The 24,246-nt window shown below is 40.2% G+C and overlaps 1 protein-coding gene across 4 annotated transcripts; it reads right to left on the reverse strand.

Moving 5' to 3' along the window:
* Positions 1-78: 78 nt before the first annotated feature.
* LOC132097520 (lysine-specific demethylase 5C-like) lies at positions 79-21,804 on the reverse strand. Of its 4 annotated transcripts, none has more exons than XM_059503292.1 (28): positions 21,343-21,804; positions 19,487-19,637; positions 19,127-19,204; positions 18,889-19,011; positions 18,526-18,696; positions 17,801-17,935; positions 13,265-13,321; positions 11,780-11,900; positions 11,451-11,689; positions 11,030-11,188; positions 10,036-10,155; positions 9,798-9,956; positions 9,539-9,720; positions 9,210-9,372; positions 8,452-8,571; positions 8,097-8,291; positions 7,124-7,305; positions 6,906-7,030; positions 6,529-6,761; positions 6,060-6,445; positions 4,055-4,193; positions 3,749-3,928; positions 3,528-3,650; positions 2,254-3,021; positions 2,117-2,168; positions 1,825-2,024; positions 1,061-1,208; positions 79-977 (listed from the first exon to the last, which is right to left on the reverse strand). In XM_059503292.1, the coding sequence occupies exons 2-28, from the start codon at positions 19,631-19,633 to the stop codon at positions 958-960; spliced, it is 4,725 nt and encodes a 1,574-aa protein (XP_059359275.1). In that variant the 5' UTR covers positions 19,634-19,637; positions 21,343-21,804; the 3' UTR covers positions 79-957. The 4 variants fall into 4 exon arrangements, with proteins under 4 accessions (XP_059359275.1, XP_059359273.1, XP_059359274.1 ...); XM_059503290.1 differs by having other exon boundaries at positions 79-980; XM_059503291.1 differs by lacking the exon at positions 21,343-21,804 and adding an exon at positions 21,000-21,237 and having other exon boundaries at positions 79-980.
* Positions 21,805-24,246: the final 2,442 nt, after the last annotated feature.

The raw sequence follows: 24,246 nt of genomic DNA on the forward strand, positions 1-24,246 counted from the left end.
GGACTTGAAAATAAACTAAGTTTATCACTTCAGATAAGCTACGAGTTTATAATAACTGGTTAAAAGTCATGAAACTGATTCCTAAAACAAGTCTAAACTTTTATTATCTAACAAGAGTGAAAAGAAAAAAAGGCAACATTGAAATGAAAATGTTTATACACAAACTCACGACAAAGCGTGTCTGCAATAGCAATACCAATAATAATAATAATATAATAGAATTATTAGAACCCCAGTGGCAAAATAAGATGGAGATAAAGGGTGTTAAAAGTGAGACTGTGTACAGTTCTGTGGAGAGGAAGAGGGAGTAGAGAGCAGGTAGCTTAAAAGAGACAAAATCACTGAAAGGAAATGACAATGAAGACAGCAAAACTCAGAGGAAGTGGAAAAGAGAGAAAAGACTATGCAGTAACCTATCTTAGGAAAGTAGCACCAGAACATAAATGCCTTTGATTTTCCATCACACTTTCAAAATATACTAGTTTATTCACAATGTCGAATCTCCCTGACAAAATGTGAGACTCGGTACAAAAAGAACACGAGTGTCATTGTAGCAACGACGCCAGTCTCCTGCTAAACACCCCTTCTGCCCGTCATCGAGTGTGAATACCTGGACGAGTCGTATTATGCAGCACACAGCATTTGTGTTAAGAACAGTTTGGTACATCTATATTATAAAGACAGACAGCTTAACTGCAGGGCAAATCTCATTTATCCCTCCCCTAAGAGAACAGAGATCTGCAGCCTGCGCCAGTGCACCATTCAGGATGAGGGGTGAGAACTGAGGCAAAGGGGAAGAAAAACAGGGAAAAGTGCAGTGGTTAGTATGGTGCGGAGCGTCCACTTGATGGGTTTAAAAAAATGAATGTGAGCTTATTATGTGGGGAAATGAGCCTGAGGCCTGCGTTTTTCTGTCTCTGTGGTTCTCTCGTTCACATCGTCCACCCCTCCACAGCTTCAGGAAATCATCACAAGATCTGCTAGAGAAGAGCAAGTGTGTTAGCTTCTGATCACACACATTTGAGAGGAAATAAAATGCGTGTCTTTCAGCAGTGTGTACCTGTGTGTGGATCTGTAGATTTTGTCTTCTTGCATTCAGAAGCCTCTGTGGATTTAGGCTCGCCTTCTGTTTTTAGGCTCTTCCTCTTCCTCTTGGAGTCCTTTGACTTGCTGCCACGACCTGAGCTTCTCTGCTCCTGCAGCTCAATCTGAAACACAAAATGAGTCAAGCCTGATTATATATCAGGGGTCCAAAAGGGCAGTGAAATAAACATTGCTGAATTAAGATAAACATGAACAGTATCTCAAGCAGCTTTCACAGTTTCAAAAGATTTGTGAATATATACAAAAGTCAGTCCCACTCTGGTAGCTATTTAGCATTTTTAAAGGGATATTTCACCCAAAAATTTATATTATGTCATTAATAACTCTCCCTCATGTCATTCCAAACCTGCAAGACTTTTGTTCATCTTTGGAACACAAATTGAAAAAAAATCAGAGAGCTTTCTGACCCTCCATAGACAACAACACGACTACCACGTTCAAGGCCCAGAAAGGCAGTAAGGACTTTCGTGACGTAATGCAGCTTTGACTGTCGGATAGAAGTTTGCTGGAGGGAGAGCTCGCTTCAGTGTGGGCTTGGTGAAAGTGCTCATAGTGGCCACCAGGGAGGAACACCCTATATAGTCTTGTGTGCTTAATGTGCCCACGGCAGCCATTGTAAACCCACAAGACTGTTAATGCACATGAAGTGTGCCTTTTGGGAAAGGGCCTAATAAGTAAAAAAAAAAGGTGTAAACCTGGTGATTAGAACACCCCCCTCACCTGTATGAGCGTGTGCAGGGCATCATCAGGCGGATGTGATGACGCCTGTAGGATCCGGTAAATAGTGTGTGTCTGGTCAAGCGTGACCTCCAGCAGGTCTCCTTCTAGCTGAAGCTCCTCCAGCTGTGCTCTGGTGGATGTGCTCAGCTCGATCACTGGCCCTTTGAGACACGGCACTAGTGACAACAGAAACTCCACCCCTTAAAAAGACAACAGCCAATAGGTTAAAAATGAATGAAAGTAGTTTGATTACACCTATAAAGGAGGCCTGTGAATGACCGAGACAACTAACCTGTAATGTCCTGAGTGCCTGACTTCTTAGCAACTCCATTCTGACAGCCAGACTGGACAGGAAGTGGAAAAAACTGTTTTTGTACAAGATTTCTACATTTGTTTGCCTTTATAAAAGTTACAACTGCATTTCCTCACCTGTGTACCATTAGCAGCCTTCTCTTCGTTCTTTTTTGGCGAGTTCACTTCCTCTGTCAGATCAATAACCCCATCTTCTGTTTCCTCAGAGTCAGACAACACAATTACAGTATCCCCATTCCATGTGTTTTTCTCCTCTGGCTCTTCCTCTTTTATACTGTTCATTTCCTGCTCCACTTGTTGGAGTCTCTCTAGCGCCCTCTGTACTTCCGGAGTGTCTAGTGCCTGTTTGGCTCGACCCTGCCAGTTAATGGCTCTCTCTGTAAGACACTGTAATGCCTCTCCCTCTGGCAGGCGTACAGGTAACTTCTGTAGCGCCACCAGCAGCGCTAGAATGGTTTCCAGCCGTGGCCGCCGGGAACGTTGGCACCGCGGACAGAGGAAACGTGTGTTCCAGTCCCACCAACAGAGGGGCTTTGTAAGATTTGTGTCGGAGGAGCCCAGCAGTGATGGGAAGGGCACACAACCTCCGTGGAACCAGTCTTTGCACAGATGGCACCTGTGAAGCAGGGGGCGGGGCTGGCCACTGCACACACACACTGATTGGCTAGAGGTGAGGGATGGGGCAGAGCCACCATTTTGCAGCAAGGTGCTGTCCGAGTTGTGCAGCGTGTCTGTCTCCATGGAGTCACTCCGTTTCCTTTCCCTCTTGATGCAGTTTTGGTCACCGCTTGCTCCTTTTTCTACGCCGGGTTTATTTAAATTCACCTGCTGGAGGTGGAGGAGGGCCTCTTTCTCAAGATGCTCCCCTTCTTTGAATGCCATCACCTGATATTGATGACATAAAAGTAGCATAAATATGCAAAACCTAATCAACTTACAATGAGATTAAGGAAACTACAATTCTCTAGGCTGTTCCAAAACTTAGTTAGCAGCCCCAGCTTTCTAAAGCCCAATAGTATACTTCCTGTATTTGTGTTCCACTCTGGTTTCCAATTTGTTTCGATGTGAACATCTGAAAACAAAGATCCATCATGCCCATCCGTGCTAATGGTAAATGAAGTGTACTTTTAATGGCTTGTGCTACATGGAATAGTCCACTAAAAGTGAAGTAACCCTGGGTCTTAACTGTCATGGAATTTCACTAAGAGAAGAGTCAACTTACAATTTCTTCCATCTTTGGAGGGAGCTAAGAAGTTAGGTGCTGCCTCTGAAGGCAGCTCACTAGTTTTTGGAACTGAGTGTCTCATACACTGATTCAGACAAACTGGCAGTCTGATGTATGAACACATAAAACAGCTTAATTAAACAGTTATGAGTAAACAGTTACTCACGATAGCTCCTGGGTCTCGGAGGTCCTGAGCAGTGAGGCCTAATACATTGACATCAGAATCTGCTTCCGTATTCAGTGAATTCTCTTCCATTTTCTTGCTCTTCTCAACACATGGGCACAGCACCTACACAGAGTTGGGGGACAAACATTTTCATGCAAATCTAAATAATGATGAAATCTTGAATAACATTTCAGACTCAAAAGTGTAGATGGTCTCTTCACCTCCAGCAGACTGTGCTGACTATTCTTCTTCAGGAACGTTTTGCTGGCCTTTTCTCTCCAGGAGTGAGCGCTAGCCACCTGCAGTTCCAGCTGCTTTAGCTCCTCCATTTTCACCGGCAGGTCCCGCCCAATGGCCACCAAACCCTCCAGATCATCCAGACAGGGGTAGTGCTCACCGTTCTTCACAGAAAAATACAGAAAAGACGAATGAAAAGTCAAACTAAGCAACCACCCTGAATGGCCAAACCATACTGGCCGACCACTATATTGAGCACCAATTCCAGAACTGGCTAAAATTATTCTCACCTGAATTTCCTCCAGATCAGTGACCCAAGCGCGAGCTCTGCTCAAGCAGGCCTGCAGTGACAGGATGTTAGGCAGCTGCACTGGTATTAGCTGAGCCTCGTTCACGATGGCCTCCAGCGTCGACAGGTGGTGTTTCTGCCTGCTCGTAAGAAACAATTGACAGATGAAAATGGAGGTTGCATTGGGGTGGTGACACATAGGTGAATTTCAATAAATTAGAATGTCGTGGAAAAGTTCATTTCAGTAATTCAACTCAAATTGTGAAACTTGTGTATTAAATAAATTCAATGCACACAGACTGAAGTAGTTTAAGTCTTTAGTTCTTTTGTGATTTTGACTCCCATTTAACAAAAACCCACCAATTCACAAATTAAAATACATCATAAGAACAATAAAAAAATAAATTGTGAATTGTTGGCCTTCTGGCCATGTTACTGTGCATGTACTCGATACTTGGTAGGGGCTCCTTTTGCGTTAAAGGTCCCGTTCTTCATGATCCCATGTTTTAAACTTTAGTTAGTGTGTAATGTTGTTCAGCTGCTGTCGAATTACAACACAGGAACCACTGCCACAGTCAGAACTCGTTACCTATTTCTGAAGGAGGGACTTCATAGAACAAGGAAGTCATCAGCCCGTTTTTATGACAGTGAAAACAGCTGTATACAGATAGGTGAATTGTGTGAAAAATACTGTGTTTTTTTACACGTGAAACATGAACACGTTATATTGCACACTGTAAACACAATCAAAGCTTCAAAAAAGCACAAAAAACTGGACCTTTAATTACTGCCTCAATTCAGCGTGGCATGGAGGTGATCAGTTTGTGACACTGCTGAGGTGGTATGGAAGCCCAGGTTTCTTTGACAGTGGCCTTCAGCTCATCTGCATTGTTTGGTCTCTTGTTTCTCATTTTCCTCTTGACAATAGCCCATAGATTCTCTATGGGGTTCAGGTCTGGTGAGTTTGTTGGCAGTCAAGCACACCAACACCATGGTCATTTAACCAACTTTTTGTGCTTTTGGCAGTGTGGGCAGGAGCCAAATCCTGCTGGAAAATGAAATCAGCATCTTCAACAAGCTGGTCAGCAGAATGAAGCGTGAAGTGCTCCAAAATTTATTGGTAAACGGATGCAGTGACTTACACAATGGACCAACACCAGAAAATGACATTGCACCCCAAATCATCACAGATTTTGGGAACTTAACACTGGACTTCAAGCAACTTGGGCTATGAGCTTCTCCACCCTTCCTCCAGACTCTAGAACCTTGATTTCCAAATGAAATACAAAACTTGCTCTCATCTGAAAAGAGGACTTTGGACCAATGGGCAACAGTCTAGTTCTTCTTCTCCTTAGCCCAGGTAAGATGCCTCTGATGTTGTCTGTGGTTCAGCAAATTCCTGGACACCTCTGTGTGTGATGCCTCTTGATGCCTTGACCCCAGCCTCAGTCCATTCCTTTAAGTTCACCCAGATTCTTGAATCGATTTTCGTAATCCTAAGGCTGCAATTCTCTCAGTTGGTTGTGCATCTTTTTCTTTTCCACACTTTTTCCTTCCACTCAACTTCCTGTTAAAATGCTTGGATACAGCACTCTGTGAACAGCCAGCTTCTTTGGCAATGAATGTTTGTGGCTTACCCTCCTTGTGAAGGGTGTCAATGATTGTCTTCTGGACAACTGTCAGATCAGCAGTCTTCCCCATGAACTGAGAGACCATTTTGAAGACTCAGGAAACCTTTGCAGGTGTTTTGAGTTGATTAGCTGATTGGCATGTCACCATGTTCTAATTTGTTGAGATAGTGAATTGGTGGGTTTTGTTAAATGTGAGCCAAAATCATCACAATTAAAAGAACCAAAGACTTAAACTACTTCAGTCTGTGTGCATTGAATTTATTTAATACACAAGTTTCACATTTTAAGCTGAATTACTGAAATAAATGAACTTTCCACAAAATTCTAATTTATTGAGATGGACCTGTATTCTGTCCCTAACATGAACCAGCTCACCTGTCCTCCAGACAGATCTGTGCTTTCTCCTCCCAGCGCTCGGCTATAGTCAGTAGCTCTTGCAGTTCAGCCATTGCAGTCTCGACCGATATGCTCTGTGGTACATTACAACCTGACTCCATCAAGGTCCTCAGCACAGCTAGAGTCACCTCGCTCCCCTCCGGCCCTAACGTCCGCCTGACCTCTCCCAGCCAGCGACCCTGCTCCTGCAGCCCGCTCAGGAGCTCACATGCCGGGGCTATAACAGGCAGCGATGCTCCCTCCTCCATGAGGGCCTGGATCTCTGAAGCTGCGGGTAGAGGAGAGTCCTGCTTCCACTCGCCTTTTGTGCTGTCAACCAAAGCTTGAGCGCGTACATTAAACTCCTCTATCTTCTGCAATACCACCTGGAAAAGAAACAACAGTGGTTGGAGCTTTCAAGCCAAACACCAAATATTTTATATGCTATATCTTTGGCCTATTTTCTTACCTGCACTTCCTCCAGCGGTTTTATAACACAAGGCAGGCTCTGCATGGTGTCCACCAGAGTCCTCAGCTCCTTCAGACTCATTCTCCTGCTCTGGCTATTGCTGAGGAGCTCAGTGCTGCTGCTCTCACACTTTTGTATGTCTGCGAGGACAGTGTTGAGGCGCTGGAGCAGCTCATTATTGGGGAACTTCTTGTCAGCTGCCTCTTCTTTCAGAACCTCTAGATCTTTAATGTCTGAAAAGAGAAGAAAACCTTAATTTAGGCTTTTGTCACTGCATTCAGTTTTGCACATCTCCAGCACCTATTAAAATGGCTAATAAGAACGGTTCACAAATGCAGAATTTGTGATTTCGTGTCTGTGTGGTTTGTCACATTTACCTATTTTGTTGCCTTCTTCCTGCTCTAGGGCTTCCTTCACTCGGTTTGCCCATGAGTCAAAAGACTCAGCGCGAACTTTCAGCCGATGCAACATGGCCAAGAGTTCATCCAGAGTATAGCGATACCTTCATAGACGAGTAAACAAAAGCACATATGACACTTCTGGCAAAACACATCTGTAGCTAAGAACATAGCACAGACACTCTGTGCTGGTTTACCTGAGGTAGAGTTTTTCACTAGGGCAAGAGCAGAGGTCCTGGGCATGGTAGAGGCAGACGAGACGCTCTTGGCAGTTCGAACATGCCAGGGCCGAGAGAAAGCAGGTGGTCTTACATTTGTCACACTGTCTTTCATCATCAGGCAGTAACTCAAAGGCTTCCCTTTCTGCTTCCTTTATACCCTGAGAGATGACACCACGATACAAAACAGTCAATCAACTATCAAAAAGAGTCATTCGAACTCTAATTTTATTTGTAGGTGTTATGGAAATTTTTAGTTTTGTTAATCTTGCATTGATTGCATTAACCTAATTTAAGTATCTTTTTAACATACAATGAATAAGGTAGTATATATAGTCCATAGGGATATTAAGATATTTTATGTAGCTTGTGCAAGTAACTGCTTTAGGTTGAAAAACAACATTTAAGGGGAAACTGTGTACACCAGGGACGGGCAGTTTTGAGAGTAACCAGACATCTACGATGTAATGTGCATGTGTTATGGGGTGATGATGTGCACTGAGCAACATGATTGACTCAGAGGTCCTAATCTGTTCTTTCATTGTATCTTTTCACATACTATAAAAAGTGGGCTGTGAGTCTGTGTGTTATCTCTTTGCACAAAGACTCAAGCTGTGTGTAAACCAGATAAGTCTCTGCAGAGAATTAAAGCAATACAAAGACAAAACTCTGTTTGGTTTTTCATTCTCAGTCTCTACAAACTGTTATTGAATTAGAATTTCCATGACATAGGCCATTGTGATTTTGGCCAAAAAGCAGAAGTTAAGTGTACTCATGGTTGAACTTACTAGGTAGAAGGCACATATAGTATGACCAGTTGTAGTCTTGTGTTGCAGAACTCATACATTGTAATAAACTGATATTATACACATTTGTAAACAATCAAATATTGTCACTCGCTCAATCCCAGATGTTTTTCCCCTCATCCTGCAAACATATCGTCTCCGCTCACCCTTTCCAGGAGGCTTTTGCGTAGTTTCCTCTCCTCCTGTACAATAATGAACATCTCCCTGTGTGTGGCAGCTGCCAGGTTCAGATCCAGCTTCTCTGGGCAGGCTGCCATCTTGCAAGTGAGTTCCTCATGAGAGAAAACGCAGTAGCGCCTCAGCCGTCGGTAATGCTCAATACAAGAGCGCCCTGTGGGCAGCTAGCAGAGAGAGAAAGAGCAAAAGCCTCCGTAACTCACAACAGGATGGCTGACATTTAAGAGATAGTTCCTCAAAATGCCATTTATCTGGTCACACACTGCTTTACATACTACAGATTTAAATGAAGGTGCATTTATGCTTGCACACTGTATTTATTACCCAGTCTGCAGTGCAGAAGTTGACTGCTTCCGCAAAGTTATATCCCTGATTGAAACCGCTGTGATAAGCTCGTGGAAAAGTGATGACAAACTCCCCAGCACACTGATTGGTCCGAACCACCTGTCAATCGAAAACAGAAATCAGCGTTTTAAAAGGCCATCCACACACGAAAAAACTATTCACACAAAACATTTTTGTCTGTTCACATTTAAAGAAACAACAAAATAACCAAACAGAAAAAATTTAACCGTAAGAATACATTATTTTCAGTGCACAGATCATACATAAAGGCCATCAGGAAGCAGCCCTAAAAGCCAAATTAACATAAAAACAGCTTTTATAGTTTCACAGGGTGTTTTTCAGGCATCATTTCACATTCTTAAAATACTAGTGGCTTAATGATGCAACCTGATAACCTTAAGTATGCTAATTCATAAATACAATGATTTATTTGTGGCGGGCTGCCACAATATCAAAACTGACCACCACAAATAGATTTTCCGAAAGACTTTGACTTGAAACGCGGTGTTTTTATATCACTATATCATTTTTATTTAATCTTGCATGTAATGCCTGATAAAGCAGCGTTTGTGAGTGGAGTGCTGCTTTGTGTACAGCTGTTAACGGAAAAATCTCTACCTCTCTTTGCATATATATATATATATATATATAGGGACTGGGAGTGCTGCCACAAATAGAGTGCAAGGCTGTGGGAAACACTGTAATTATAATATAGAGTGAGTGTGCGTGTTACAAACCGGCACTCCATGAGTCATGAGTATATTTGGGTTCATAATGGTGACAAGCTGGTGGAGCAGGTCTGGCTGGAACTCAAAGAGCTCAGGAGTGAGTTTCTTCATCACCTCCTCTAACTTCTCTGCAGCAGATGATGGCACACCATACCATGTTTTGGGCTCACCCCTAAAAAGTGAAACCAAAACCAGAGGTTTTTTTTAATGTCACCCAAGATGCATCAGTACAAAACACATGTGGTCACTGGTCACAAGTTTTTCTGCTAACTTCTACTATTAAAAGATACGATATGACAAGCTTCTCCAGTAAGATGCTACATAGTCCATTGCATTACCAGTGTAAATAGTTGATGGAGTAACTCCAGTGGTCCTCTATGTGCCAACAGAAAGCGGAGAACACCATGCCCACATACAGCCATGGCACTTTCATGCCAGAGATATCGGCATTAATGTGGCACAATACTGACTGCTCCAACACTGGCATAACGTTTAAATTCCAGCCGCTGCGGGCATATTCCTGCAACAAAAACAGAGATATGAATTTGCTTTCCTGACCAAAACATGGGAAAACGAAAAGTAAAAAAAAAAGCTAACCTCTTCCTCATCTGACAAGTGTCTCTTGCCGTTGTTGACAGGAAACCCACTACCAAAATCCTTTGAGTGAATATCTGCCCCATATTCTACAGTTACGTCTTCTTCAATACTACTGACCAACCTCCAAAACTCCTTCTCAACCAGCTCTGTCGGCACCATCTTAAAAAAATGAATAAATCAAATGTCAATTAAATGATTTGTACATTTAAGACTGATTAAAAGCAAGAAAAACACTCACGTGGACAGGCATGTTGAAGTAGTCTGCTTTAAAAGTATCAGCCATTTCACCGAAGCTCTGTAACGTATACTCTCGAGTGGCCTGCTCAAAACCAAACGCCTCTGCTGGCTTTTTACACTCCTACACAAACAACACATTAACAGTTGATTGCTACACCAAGAAATGGAAGTCAGTACTTGGAGAATATTAAGGCATGTTCACATTTGGTGTCTTTTTTTGGCGTCCTTAGTTAAACAAAAAGCTGGCAGTGTTTTGGTTACAAATAGCAGTCAAAGGTGTCTTTTGGTGCTAGAACAACAGCTGCAACAGTAGCCTAGTGCTGTGTGGTAAAGAAATGTCGAGAAAGAGTAAAAAGTTGGCTCATGCGTTGTCTTTTGAAGTTAACGGGGAGGAGAATGTCGGTTCACAATGACGTTTGTGGGTGCGCGACATTACACGGGGAAGGAACCTGTATGGTGCTCATAACAATTTAGTCCAGGAGCTCTGGTTGGATAATGCTTGGTTTGAAGCATATTTTAAACTAGGTGGAGATTTGTGCTCATATCATACTACAACTTGTGCCATTAAACTAGTATGATCTATCTACCAGCTCGTCTCTATTTTTTCTTGTTATGGAAATGACTAGCATTGCATTTAAAATGCGATTGACAATGCGTTTTTTCAGAAAAGTATAACTTTTTTCAACTTGAAAAAACGCTCTGAGCTGCAGAAAAAGACGCCCGCAGTGGCATTTTTAAAAAGCACACAAGATGTTTTTGAAAACACGGTTTCCTCCATAGGATTGTAATGTAAAACAGATGCTGGCAGCATCAAAAAAGACGGCAAATGTGAACATAGCCTTAGAGTGTTCATATATTACACATTTATTAAGCAGTAAAAAACTAGCTGAAGACACTTAAAACTTAGACTCCACAAACAGAAATAATGGATCAAAACAGTAGTCATTTTCCATAACACAACAGAATACTAGAGTCATTTCAGTCTGGACTCTCACCTCTGCTACACATTTGGGACAGCGCCAGTTCCCCTTGGGTGAGTCTGTGAGTGGAGGTATCAGGCAGAACGTGTGATAATTATCATCGCACCCATCACAGAGCAGCAACTTTTCATCCTCGTCCCCACGTCCACACATCCGACATACAAACGAGTCCACCTGACAGATTTCAGTTATTGAGTTTAGTCATATTTTGCATGAGTGCATGGCATTTGTGAATCTGATTGGAAAAATAGTCCGACACAAGCATCTACATGGTTCACTTATTCTGTCGATTGAATCATGTCAGATCTACACCACCCCTTCCAATCTGATCGTTATTTAATTCTGATCAAGAATTGAGGTGTTTACATGAAGGGTTTTCAGTCCGATTGAGCTGTCAATCCAATTAATCTAATTCTTAAGTTTCTCTCAAACTTACAAACTGTGGGTTACTGAGGTTGCGTCGGAGTCTCATGGTCATCTTGGTGCAGGGTTCATCACTGGAATCATTAGGATCATCAGTGTGATTTTTGTCATCAACATCCTCCTTGACAATGAGATTTGGGGGTGGTGGAGGAACGTCTGGATCTGATTTAGTAACCAGTGTCTCTCCAGGTTCATCCTTCACCGATGCACTGGCAGCACTGTCCCGTACTATCACAGTCTCCGGCAGTTCATCTGATGAAAATACATAATGTGACACTTGAAACTTGATTTATTTGTCACATTTATAAAGATTAAAATCAAATCCCAACTGCAGACACAAACCTTTCTTCCGTGTCTTGTCTCGAGGTACAAGACCGAGCCCCATCATTTTAGGTCCAGCCCCGTAAATCTGCAGTTTTTTCAGCTCGGGGTTCTTCTCTATGTCTTCCTCTGTAGGTTCCGGCTAATGGGTGGAAGTGAAAGACTGTAAGTGAACTACAGGAGCAGAGGTGACGATATATGAGAGAGAGGGTTTTTCTTTTCCCTGTTTCTACACTGAACTACTTTTTCCATGAGGGGTTCCTGACTATTCAGAACATGAACTTTCACTACTTTTCTCATAGTTGTAAAGCATCAGAAGGTCGGTGAAATCATTTCCCCCCAACTTTTCTAATTCAAATATCTTTGTTGCTCAAACTACAATACAAAACTGATCGAAAACTCCAGATTTATCAATATAAAGCAAAAATGGTTGAGACGTCACTGCAGAATCTTTAAGCAAGAGCAAACATGCATGAAGTTAGTTTTGTGCAAGACTTGACTGCTATCAAGAGGGAAAAAGCAATTATTCATTCAAACACAATTAATACTGAATGGCAAAGTCTCTCATGAAAAGATCCACTGCTAAAAGGGCTGGGCAATAAAACTAGGCCTTTATTTATATTCAATAAATCTCTATACATTTACATATTTACTTTGAAATAACAGTCTTCAATCAGTTAAACATTAAAAAGCCTCTGCTGCCAAGTATATAAAAAATTTGCAATAAAAGAAGTAAAAATATTAATCTATAAATACACATTTTTAATGCAGATTTTCTCTAAACAAAACAGCATTAATATAATAAATAGCAATATTCAACTACATTTATTTATACCAAAAAAATCATCAACTAAAAAAACCATACAGGGCCTTTCATAGTGAAATATCACACAAGCCTAACTGCTAAATGCCTCAAATATGCAGAAGCAAGAACACATCTAAGCATTATGTCCAGACTGACGTCTGTCACACACGTCAATCGCAGTATTTCTCTGTTCCGTTCCTGAAATCTGTTACTCTGAAAAACAAAGTTTCGCTGTGTCATCGTTAAGCAAAAACAACTCATTTCTGACTTGCAGCATGATGAACATAATATGAACCAGCCATTAAGACAACAGCAGTGACAACAGATCATAGCAATCATAGATTAGTAGTAATATGCAGCCCAGAGTGGGGAAACCAGTCCATCCACCAAACAGGAAATGTAAGCAAGCCAGTGTTGCTAAAAGTGTGGCAAGACAAGTGAAAATGTGTTCGATGACTGAAGGACAGAGGAACACAGGATGGATGCATAAAGAAATAAGTAAAAGCAAGAGCTAAAAGATGAAAAACAAAAGCTTCTATGTGAAATTAGACACCCAGTTAAGCGTGAACGACAGCATAAGGTCTAACAAGGGATTTTTTATTTAAACCATGAAAGAACGTCAGCAAAGAAGAAAAAGAAAGTGAGGGATAGGGAGGAAAGTAAAGAACAGTGGGAGCGAGAGAGGGAGAGCGAGGCAGTACCGAGGAGATGTGTTGAGAGCCAGTTGTAAGAGGGTGGTGAGTTGGATCCTCTGGACCCTGCATGGGGAGACAACAACCAAAACAAAATGGATTCCAGAGAGAGAGAGAAAGAGAGACAGAAGGAAAAAACAACAACCTTGTGCGACAGGACAGAGTCAATCGGGGGACAGTAGCCTATTAAAAATGGGTCACTTTTATCATGTCTGAAGTATGATTCAATTTTAGGTCAACAGACATAATATAAATTCATTAAACATCACATACTAGTGTGAAACTGTTCAGTTGCAACGGTTTTATTTATTTGTTGCAACTGCACATGATTGTTCAATGGATAACATTACTTGCTCCATATATTTAGAACAACATTTTATATTTGACATAAGATGCCAGTCAAAAGTTTGGACACACTTATTAAAAATGTGTATGGGAATTCCTTCAGAAAAAAGTATAATACAAACTATATTGCATTTGAGTTTGTTTTTCCTCTGTACACTCTAGACATTCTCTTAACCAACATCAACAGCATCCTGGTATGATTGGAAATTTTAAAGGAGTACTCATGTGTGACACTTTTTGACTACTTTTCATAAACTATCTGGGTCCAACTTGCAACTTACGATACAAAAAGAAATAACTGCACTAATGTAGATACATATTTAGAAATTATAGACATTATTTTAGACCTATATAGACATTTATATGGATGCACAATTTATATTTGCCCAAAAAATTGCTTCAAGCATTCAAGCACATGCTTTTATATCAGTGAGTGAGTCCAAACTTTGTTTTCTGGTAATGGAAGTATTTTAATTTTCTTAACATGTAAATAAACAGAATAAATGTTCAAACAAAATATTAAGAGAGAGAGAGAGAGAGAGAGAGAGAGAGAGAGAGAGAGAGAGAGAGAGAGAGAGAGAGAGAGAGAGAGAGAGAGAGAGAGAGAGAGAGAAGAGAAGGGTTTGATTCAAAGGCAAGAAGGGGAGAGTTAACATGGTGGTAACGTCACTTACTGCAGTTATAAAATGCTAAATTCTATTGCTTTAAAGGGACAATAAGTAACTTTTTAGGTATTTTATTATCTAAAATCAATATTTTTATTCATAAATATGCCCTCAATGGTGTACAAATACCTATGGCAATGTTTAAACTAATCCTCGTAAATGAAGAATTTATTATCTTTATATACATGGGACGGGTAGGTCGACGGAGGCTTCCATGTAGTTCCGCCATCTTGCAAAACTATAATAGCAGAGAGGGACAAAAAGTACTAAGCCAACGCGTTTCCACAACGCGTTTTCGGTCAGAGCCAGAAACGCAGGTGCAGAGCAGTGAGAGGCGCTTGAAACTGCACCGGCAAGATTAAAAGTCTGGATTGCATTCTTATTATGGACCATACATATGCCGCGCCACAGGAGAAGAAAACATCGTCGCCAAAACGAAGTGCTATTAGAAGACATCCTGTCAAAGCTTTTTGGTACATATCGCCTACCGTAGATGCAACGCGCATTTGAAAAAGCGAGGCGCTGGAGAGCAAAATTAGTTTGAATGCAAAATACAATTTCACCACTAGATGGGAGTAATTCCTACTTATAGTCCCTTTAAATATCCTTGGAATGTTATGTAATTCAGTGGTAAGGAAACCAATGAAGGTTCCTTAACTTTGAAAACTATAAAGATTTCTTTGGTTATCTGACACTAAGATATTATCACTAATTCTATGAATCCATTGACCAAGCGAATCTAACGGGAAGGCAAATAAAAAAGCCAAACACCCAAAAAATGAATGCTGCATCTTTGAAATGAATGGGATGAGAATAGCATTATGACGTAATGAAAATTTTAGATTATGGCCAATGGTTTCAAAGAGACAAAGTGTAATGAAAACAAATGAAAGGCAGAAAGTGACAGAAAGAATGCAGAGGGATGAGGGCAAGATGGACACAATGCTTTATTTACAGCACAGGGAGCAAAGCATGCTGGGAAGTGCCTTGAAAGCATGGTCAGTGCTGATCTAAAAGCTTTCATACATCTCAGAAAAACAGACAAAGCACATACAGGTGCTGGTCATATAATTAGAATATCGTCAAAAAGATTATTTATTTCACTAATTCCATTCAAAAAGTGAAACTTGTATACTATATTCATTCATTACACACAGACTGATATATTTCAAATGTTTATTTCTTTTAATTTTTATGATTATAACTGACAACTAAGGAAAATCCCAAATTCAGTATCTCAGAAAATTTTAATATTGTGAAAAGGTTCAATATTGAAGACACCTGGTGCCAGACTCTAATCAGCTAATTAACTCAAAACACCTGCAAAGGCCTTTAAATGGTCTCTAGTCTAGTTCTGTAGGCTACACAATCATGGGGAAGACTGCTGAATTGACAGTTGTCCAAAAGACGACCATTGACACCTTGCACAAGGAGGGCAAGACACAAAAGGTCATTGCAAAAGATGCTGGCTGTTCACAGAGCTCTGTGTCCAAGCACATTAATAGAGAGGCGAAGGGAAGGAAAAGATGGTGGAAAAAAAACTGTACAAGCAATAAGGATAACCACACCCTGGAGAGGATTGTGAAACAAAACCCATTCAAAAATGTGGGGGAGATTCACAAAGAGTGGACTGCAGCTGGAGTCAGTGCTTCAAGAACCACTGCGCACAGACGGATGCAAGACATGGGTTTCAGCTGTCGCATTCTTTGTGTCAAGCCACTCTTGAACAACAGACAGCATCAGAAGCGTCTCGCCTGGGCTAGGACTGGACTGCTGCTGAGTGGTCCAAAGTTATGTTCTCTGATGAAAGTAAATTTTGCATTTCCTTTGGATATCAAGGTCCGAGAGTCTGGAGGAAGAGAGGAGAAGCACACAATCCACGTTGCTTGAGGTCCAGTGTAAAGTTTCCACAGTCAGTGATGGTCTGGGGTGCCATGTCATCTGCTGATGTTGGTCCACTGTGTTTTCTAAGGTCCAAGGTCAACACAGCCGTATACCAGGGAGTTTAAGAGATCACTTCATGCTTCCTGCTGCTGACCAACTTTATGGAGATGCAGATTTCATTTTACAACAGGACTTGGCACCTGCACACAATGCCAAAGCTACCAGTACCTGGTTTAAGGACCATGGTATCCCTGTTCTTAATTGGCCAGCAAACTCGCCTGACCTTAACCCCATAGAAAATCTATGGGGTATTGGGTAGAGGAAGATGTGATATGCCAGACTCAACAATGCAGAAGAGCTGAAGGCCACTATCAGACCAACCTGTGCTCTCATAACACCTGAGCAGTGCCACAGACTGATCGACTCCATGCCACGCCGCATTGCTGCAGTAATTCAGGCAAAAGGAGCCCCAACTAAGTATTGAGTGCAGTACATGCTCATACTTTCTTAATTAATTTCTAAAAATCCTTTGTTTGTATTGGTCTTAAGTAATATTCTAATTTTCTGAGATACTGAATTTAGTATTTCCTTAGTTGTCAGTTATAATCATAAAAATTGAAAGAAATAAACATTTGAAATATATCAGTCTGTGTGTAATGAATGAATATAGTATACAAGTTTCACTTTTTGAATGGAATTAGGGAAATAAATAAACTTTTTGATGATATTCTAATTATATGACCAGCACCTGTATTTGAATGGATCCATTAAGCCCTGGTCAGTTATACATACATTTAAGGATAAGGTTAAAGTCATTAGTAGTCATCATGAAAATTACTAAAAATAAAGATTAGACTAGTTGATTTCGGCACAATTTAGTAGTATCTTTGTTAATAGGGCACACTGTAAAATGTAAACGATGACTCTTTAACTGATTGGATTTATTTGTAAATGTTATAAATAAACTTATACTGTTTTTAAAATCAGTGCACTGGATTTTTAATTTTGTTAGAATAGTTGTTTTTAAATTTAAGCCCCTTTCACACTGCACGTTGGACCCGGAAATTGCCGGAACATCGCCGGGTCGCCTTCTGTGTGAACGTCGGGGACCTAGAAACATTGCCGGGTTCAGTCCTGGAACGAGCTCTGTGTGAAAAGGGTGTGTTGTAGTGATGACGCACATTATCGAGCAACTTTTTTACCATGTGTTTTGAAGGCAGATCAACGTTTGCGAGGAAAAAAATTTGCAAACTGTAATGAAGCAGAGATCAGTTAGTTACTCACTTTCCGCACTGCCGCTGAGATCGTTCACCAGCTTAAGTGGAAGTTAAAATGCCTAGCGTTTTTGACTCGTACATTACACGTCACAGACTGATGTCACATGTCTTTACGGGACCTTTACGGGTTGTGTGTGAATGCACGCACATATTCCAGGTAATCACTGGCAGTGTGAAAGGGGTAAAATCTAGCAACCCGGGAACAATTACCTTTGTATTTTCCGGAACCTCAGTGTGAAAGGGGCTTTAGAAACTAAATGCTTAACGAATACTGTAGGACAAAATGAGCTAATGATGCCACAATGAAATATAAGGATAAAAAAAAAAAAAAGCCTGACACATATTGAATATATTGATCCAGAAATACCACTCACCTCAGGCTTAAGGCGATTGGCTCGTCGTCCATAGCTGTTCATCTTAGATGGCGGGACTGATTGGCGGAGAGGAATGGAGTGGGGTTTGTATTCCCGGTCTACCTCATCACTGTCATACGGCCTGGGTTTACATGGCTAGATATGCAGAACACACACACACACATCAGCATCAAATTTGTAAAAGACATTTAATTGCTCCACAGAATATTACCATGCACAAAAAAAGCACATTTGAGTAAACTTAGACATGCACATTCCTTTCTTGTCATTCTCTTCAGTGATGGTGGACAGTAATTTAATCCATCAAATCATTAATACTCATTTATGTACTTAGTAGTACACAAAAAAATAGACAAATGACCAAATGTGGGTCATGACTTCTTTTTTTAATGGTTGTGAAAAATCAAGCTATTGAAAAGTACAAGTTTTAAAACTGCCTGTATCTAATATCACGCAGAATTACTTGGTTTGGGTATGCGCTGTTAAAGTTGTTCCAAATAAGGTGTTTACCCAAAATACAGATTAATATGGGAATGTGATTCAGGTTTATGTATAGACCTGATGCTCACATTAACAAAATGACCAAATTCTGATTACTGGAATCTCAAATACTGGAATATTAGTGTGTGAACACGTTCAATGAAAATTATACTGCTACTTTTATGATATAATACAGAACGTGTGAAGATTTTCAAGCAATAATGATAAATGGTCAAACACAGTACCGGTAAGCTGGCTCCAGACTGGAACAACTCAAATGGATAGACGATCCTCTCATAGTGCGACCTCAGAAGGGAGCCAATGTTTTTGCCAGGAGGATATCCCAGTTTCTGTGCCACGCGTGCCCAGCGTCTCTCCTTACACACCGCCTCGAAACCCCCTTCCTCTGTCACGAGCTACCACACAGGACATAAAACATGTTAATTACTAATGCTTTCCAGTTCACACTATTCTATAGATTTGTGATTTTTAGGATGTGGTTACTTTAAAGTCTATACATTTCTGTTGACCATCTCAATTTTTTCCCCTTTATCAGGGAAATGACATCAAACATCTGTCAATAACATAAAGGGCTGCTGTATATTCACCTTGGCCAAGCTGAACAGATCGAGAATACGTCGTTCTAGATTGGGGATCTTCAGAGAGGATCCCTGGATCTCCCAGAACTTGGCAATTCTGTCCAGATAATTTAGCTTCACTCGTGTCTCAGCCTGAGAAAAAACAAACAAAGAGATGTGTTGGTGCTTAGTCAACTCAAGAATATGTGAGTCACGCTTCATGGAGTAAGACACAAGAGCGATGAGGTCGACAGGATGCAGATCTGACCTCAAGCTCATTGAGCCTCTGAATACGTGGTGTGAACCGGAAATTGTCCACCTCCACAACAAATGGTGGCTGCCAGTCCTGTAACGGGAAGAAAAAGGCTTTTTATATAGCAAAATGTAAATATTTTTAGAATGGACTAACTTTAAGGGATATATTTTACACAGAAGGGAAAATTCTGTAGAACAAAAAAAGAATGCATTTTGAAGAATGTTGCTTGTTGAGCACTGACTTTGATTCCACAAGCAAAAAAAAAAAAAAACAGTGAAAAGCTTTTCAGAATATCATCTTTTATGTTCCACAGAAGATATAAAGTCACACAGGTTTCGAACGCCAGCACTGGAAAATGCAAAATATGATTACGGGTGGCGGGCGAATCTTGCATATTCCAGACTTTTCTGCTATTGGACGGATTTTGGCGATATATCCCAGAGGATCAGCAAACTCCTCCCATGACGGTTCGAACACTGGACACTCCGGCGGCGGAACAAACTCCTCCCCTCCATCCATCGCACTGAAAGCAAACAATTCAAGCTCAAATGAGATGCTTACATTCACTTAAATCAAACAATATAACTCAAATCAAGTAAATGCAATCACATTAGCCTTCTTTCATCCAACACAAGCAGATTTAAAATTAATCATATAAATCATTATACTGAATTTGACACTTTATGAAACATTCCGCTTGTGTTTTACTAAAAAGGTCATCATCTTTTGCTAGTTCATGATTTAAAACATTAACATATTCAAATGACACTATGGACCATGATATCTTTTAACCCCTATTTTTAAAAGTTCAGAGTTCACCCTAATGGACACCAGCACAAAAGCATGTGTCAGTATTAAAGTACACAGATCTAACAGAAGGGCCTTGATGATGCATGAGATTAAATTAATCAGGAAGTTTAGAGGACAAAGGAAAAAGACCTTCCTCTGGCACTCTGACAGAAGGAACTGGAGAACAGAAATGTCCTCTTTAGAAGCACGTATGGAAATGCACCTCTAACAAAACATCACACCCCGTCTAACTTCAGAAATCCCCTGCTTTTGACTTTGTCTACCTCCCAATCTCAAACCAGACAAAATGGGGGAGGGAGCAAATCATTGTTCACTTAAGCTAATGGCTTTTGCATTCACAGCCATTGGTATAATCAAATGTGCACCTTATAAAACAGTAAAATGCTTTATATGACACAGTCCATTCATTTATTACAACTAAACCTACTGTAAGGGTTTGTATGCTGGTAGCTTCCATGTTGTGAAAACAACAAAAGCTGATCACGTGACGAAAAACGGTTCACACTTCATTTTTCCCAAGATAGTAACGATGCCATTAACTTCTTGTTTTAACGTATTAATCATTATACATTACGAATGTACACATGCATAATCAAAACATCACCTGTCAACACCTTCAGATGTTGTTTTATTACCTGAAGTTTGACTATTCAATTAGATGCACGTCTGACAATGTCGTGACAGACGAGTTATAAATAAAATATTGCTGACAGCGGCTGTCTCTCAAATCCTATCTGCTAAACAAATGACATTAGAATTAGACAGAAACACATTCAAAGGGGCGCATATGGTGGCCAAGACCGCTTTCTAATAATCGTATCTCACCGCGGTTTGAGTCAGCCATAATCCCAAATTTCCTGTAGCTTTAGCTGCTAACCGGCCTCCACTCGAGTGAGATTCGAGAACAGCTTTCAAACGGACAGATAATAATAAATAAACTATTAAAATGTGCGGAACTGACCGTTTTAAGACTTACTGGGAAAATTATGCTTACCGGGAAATTGCTAAGAAAGCAGTTTTTATAGAAGTAACTGGTTAGCTGTCCGGCTAATAAACCAAAACAATAAAGCCTCACCATTGGTTTGTTAGCAGACTCACGCCAAATCCGACAAACGATTGATCCGATGTCAAAAGTATTTAACGAATCTCAAAATATCCGACAGTATGAAGACGTAAACAGATTATGATTCCAGTAAGAGGGCTAAACATAAGAACTCGTTTGCAAAAGAAGGGCTGAGTTGTGGAAACACAGAAGGGGGAGAAGACAGTGTGGTTGTCTCGGGTCGCGGGTATGTGATGTGTGGCATTTAAACGGATCATCTGATCGGATATAACCTTTACCAGGTAAAACAGAAACACTTGCGCTAAATCAACACAGATTTATCCATCAGTACTGTGAATCTGAGCACCAGTCTTACATTTCTGCACTCGGTCAGAGTTCTTCTTATTCTTCAGAGTCGCCTCGGAGTGATTAGTGCGACGGCGTGTTTTATTATCTGTGTCTTTCTGGCTCTTGTTTGATGATCACGGGGTCTATTGTTCGGCGGAGGGTCAGTCTCTGGGTGGCAGTGGCTCTGCGGCCTCCTCGATCAGCCCATCCCAGCACACACACTCACACGTAACGTTACATACACTCTCTCGGTCGGTTAGTAGGATGATGATCGCGGAGGTTTCTTTCCAACTGACTCCTGAAAGTCCCGTGTAAGTTGACGTTTTCTTTATAATAACTGTTTCGCGCGCGTGTACAAAAATACGCGTTGTTTCCAATGGTTTCTTTCCTCGTCACCTAGCCACTGTTCATTCTGTCTGAACTACACGCCATCTTGGTTTCATCACGACCTAAGCACAACTCTCTCAAGATCCATTGATCTCAGTTGGGAAAACACGCGCACTTGACTGGATGCAAGCACTGTCTCATCCCTCCACGCTTCTCAATACATGTAAACTAGTCCCAGGATTCGTCCGATTTAACACATAATGGGGTAAATTATTGTACTGGATATAACAGAAAATGGGAATTGATTTGACGCGTATGTTAAATGTGAACTATATATCGTGTTGTGATGAATTGTGAGTAGTTGTGCAAGTGATGCAGGTAGGCGAGCGGACGTGACGCGGAATGATATTTCACCTCTTTCTTGGCGAAGTAGTTCCAGTGAGTAAAATTTACGCAGGAGAGGTCAAGCGATGTATGCGAAAATCAAAATGGGTAGCGACGACTAGTGGCAGAACAACTCATTGAAGGGATTGTCATTCCTTTGAATTAATTCTGGAAATAGGCCTGCATGCTATTACACAAACTATATATATTATTATAAATATACACTATTATATATTTTTTTCTCAAAGTACATTTTAACAAAAACTTTGAATCATGCTTCCTTTTAAATGATTAATATAAAATGCATATTTTATATTCAAAGCTGTAATATTTCATATTAATCTATTTTCGACGGACAGTAGGCTAATATAGACTATCTAGTGATTCAAACTACTCAACATTTTATGAAATTTCTTCGTTTTGAATTGAAAATATGCTATCATGATTTATGTAAATCATAAATGAACGAGACAAGCGACGTTTACGTTTTCTACTATTAGACAAACGAATAAGAGCGAATGTGCACATCTTAAAAAAAAATTTCAAATAGTGTAAATTGACTACTTCATATATATAGCCTAACTACAAACCTAAATGTATTTTAGCATTCTTATTTACTTATTCCCTTAAATCACTTTTAATCCTTTAATTAGCCTATTCAATTGCTTTATTATTATTATGCAGTAGATCATATTCAATTCTTATGTGTGTGTACGTGACCGTGATTAGTGCGCAAGCATGTCAGTGAGCACGGCATTACAATCGATCAGATGCGTGTTAAAAGTTAAATTCGTTACTATAACAACCCCCCCTCCCACACACACACACACAATTGCAGAGGGCCTCGCACCCCCCCTTGCGACAGCCCTGTATGTGTGTGTGTGTGTGTGTGTGTGTGTGATAAATAGATATCAGTAACATCTAATTTAAACAACATTTCATGAAAAAAATATACAATAAAATTGAATAGTGACTGAGGCTGTCTGTGTTTTGTGTTCCACAGAAGAAAGTCGTATGTAACAACATAATTTGAATAAGAGTAAAATAATTGTAATGTTTGAGTCAATTGTTATGTTTAAATATGAGATACACAGGAAAATGAGTTGTGTCAGAACACTTTATATATTTTTATTCATAATATTAGGCAATAAATATTCACATCTCTCCGAATTTGCTTAATTTCATATATTATCTGTACACAAATAAGATGACTTCATATACCTTTTTTCAAAATAACACTTCATCTGCTTTGACATACACACTTGTAGCCTACAAGTTTACAGATAAAACTGTCTTGGATCAAAATAAATATGCAATAATCATCTACACTGAATGTCACCTCCCCATACACATTCACACAAACATACCCCCACGCACACACACACACACACACACACACACACTCCTTTGACACTTCCTATTCCACTGTCAATATTAAATCATACTGAGACAGTATATACAGTTTGTTACAGAGCTCAGTAAATACAGACATACTCATGCAATAAAATTCACAGCAGGAAGACGGGAAGTTAATGAAAGATTATGGCTAGTAATCAAATAAAGTAAATGCAATTAATAAGTTATGGATTTCTAATCTTCTCTCTCATCTCACATTGGTATCTTGATATATATGTAACCATATGTAACTGGAGACCCATTTCCTCTTTTACTGTGCTTGGTTGTGGAGTGCTGATCATATGTAATTAGCATGTTCAGGAGCACTTATAAAGAGAGTGCATTTTGAAAGGGTAGCAAAATGGCATAAATATCTTACACACAATAACTGAGCATCACATCAAGACAAATAATACTGAGCATCTGCATTAAGCCCAGTCCAGAAATATATAACTGCACTTGAGATCACATTATGCATCCACACAAACAATAACTTCAAGCAGTACTTACACTAAGGCCTTACTTGAGGCTAAATTACCTTGATTTCTCATATTCTCATATTTCCCCTTGTATTAATGTGATAATTCAATTATATTTGCTCCTCTTCTCCTCAATTATTCATACAGAGGAAATAAAAGAGGAAGTATGGCGTTATGTTTTTATCAGGTCAAAACAGGCCGTCTGGTAGCCCAAACCGAGAAAGCTGAATCAAAAACTTTATGACTGGTACACAACTTCTGTTTAAAATAAAAATTAAATAATTCCCATAACAATGTCTCCAACATTCGAGGACACTTGTAAAGACAAGTGTGTTTGTCCATAAAAA

The sequence above is a fragment of the Carassius carassius genome, chromosome 21, assembly GCF_963082965.1.
Source record: "Carassius carassius chromosome 21, fCarCar2.1, whole genome shotgun sequence".
NCBI lineage: Eukaryota > Metazoa > Chordata > Actinopteri > Cypriniformes > Cyprinidae > Carassius > Carassius carassius.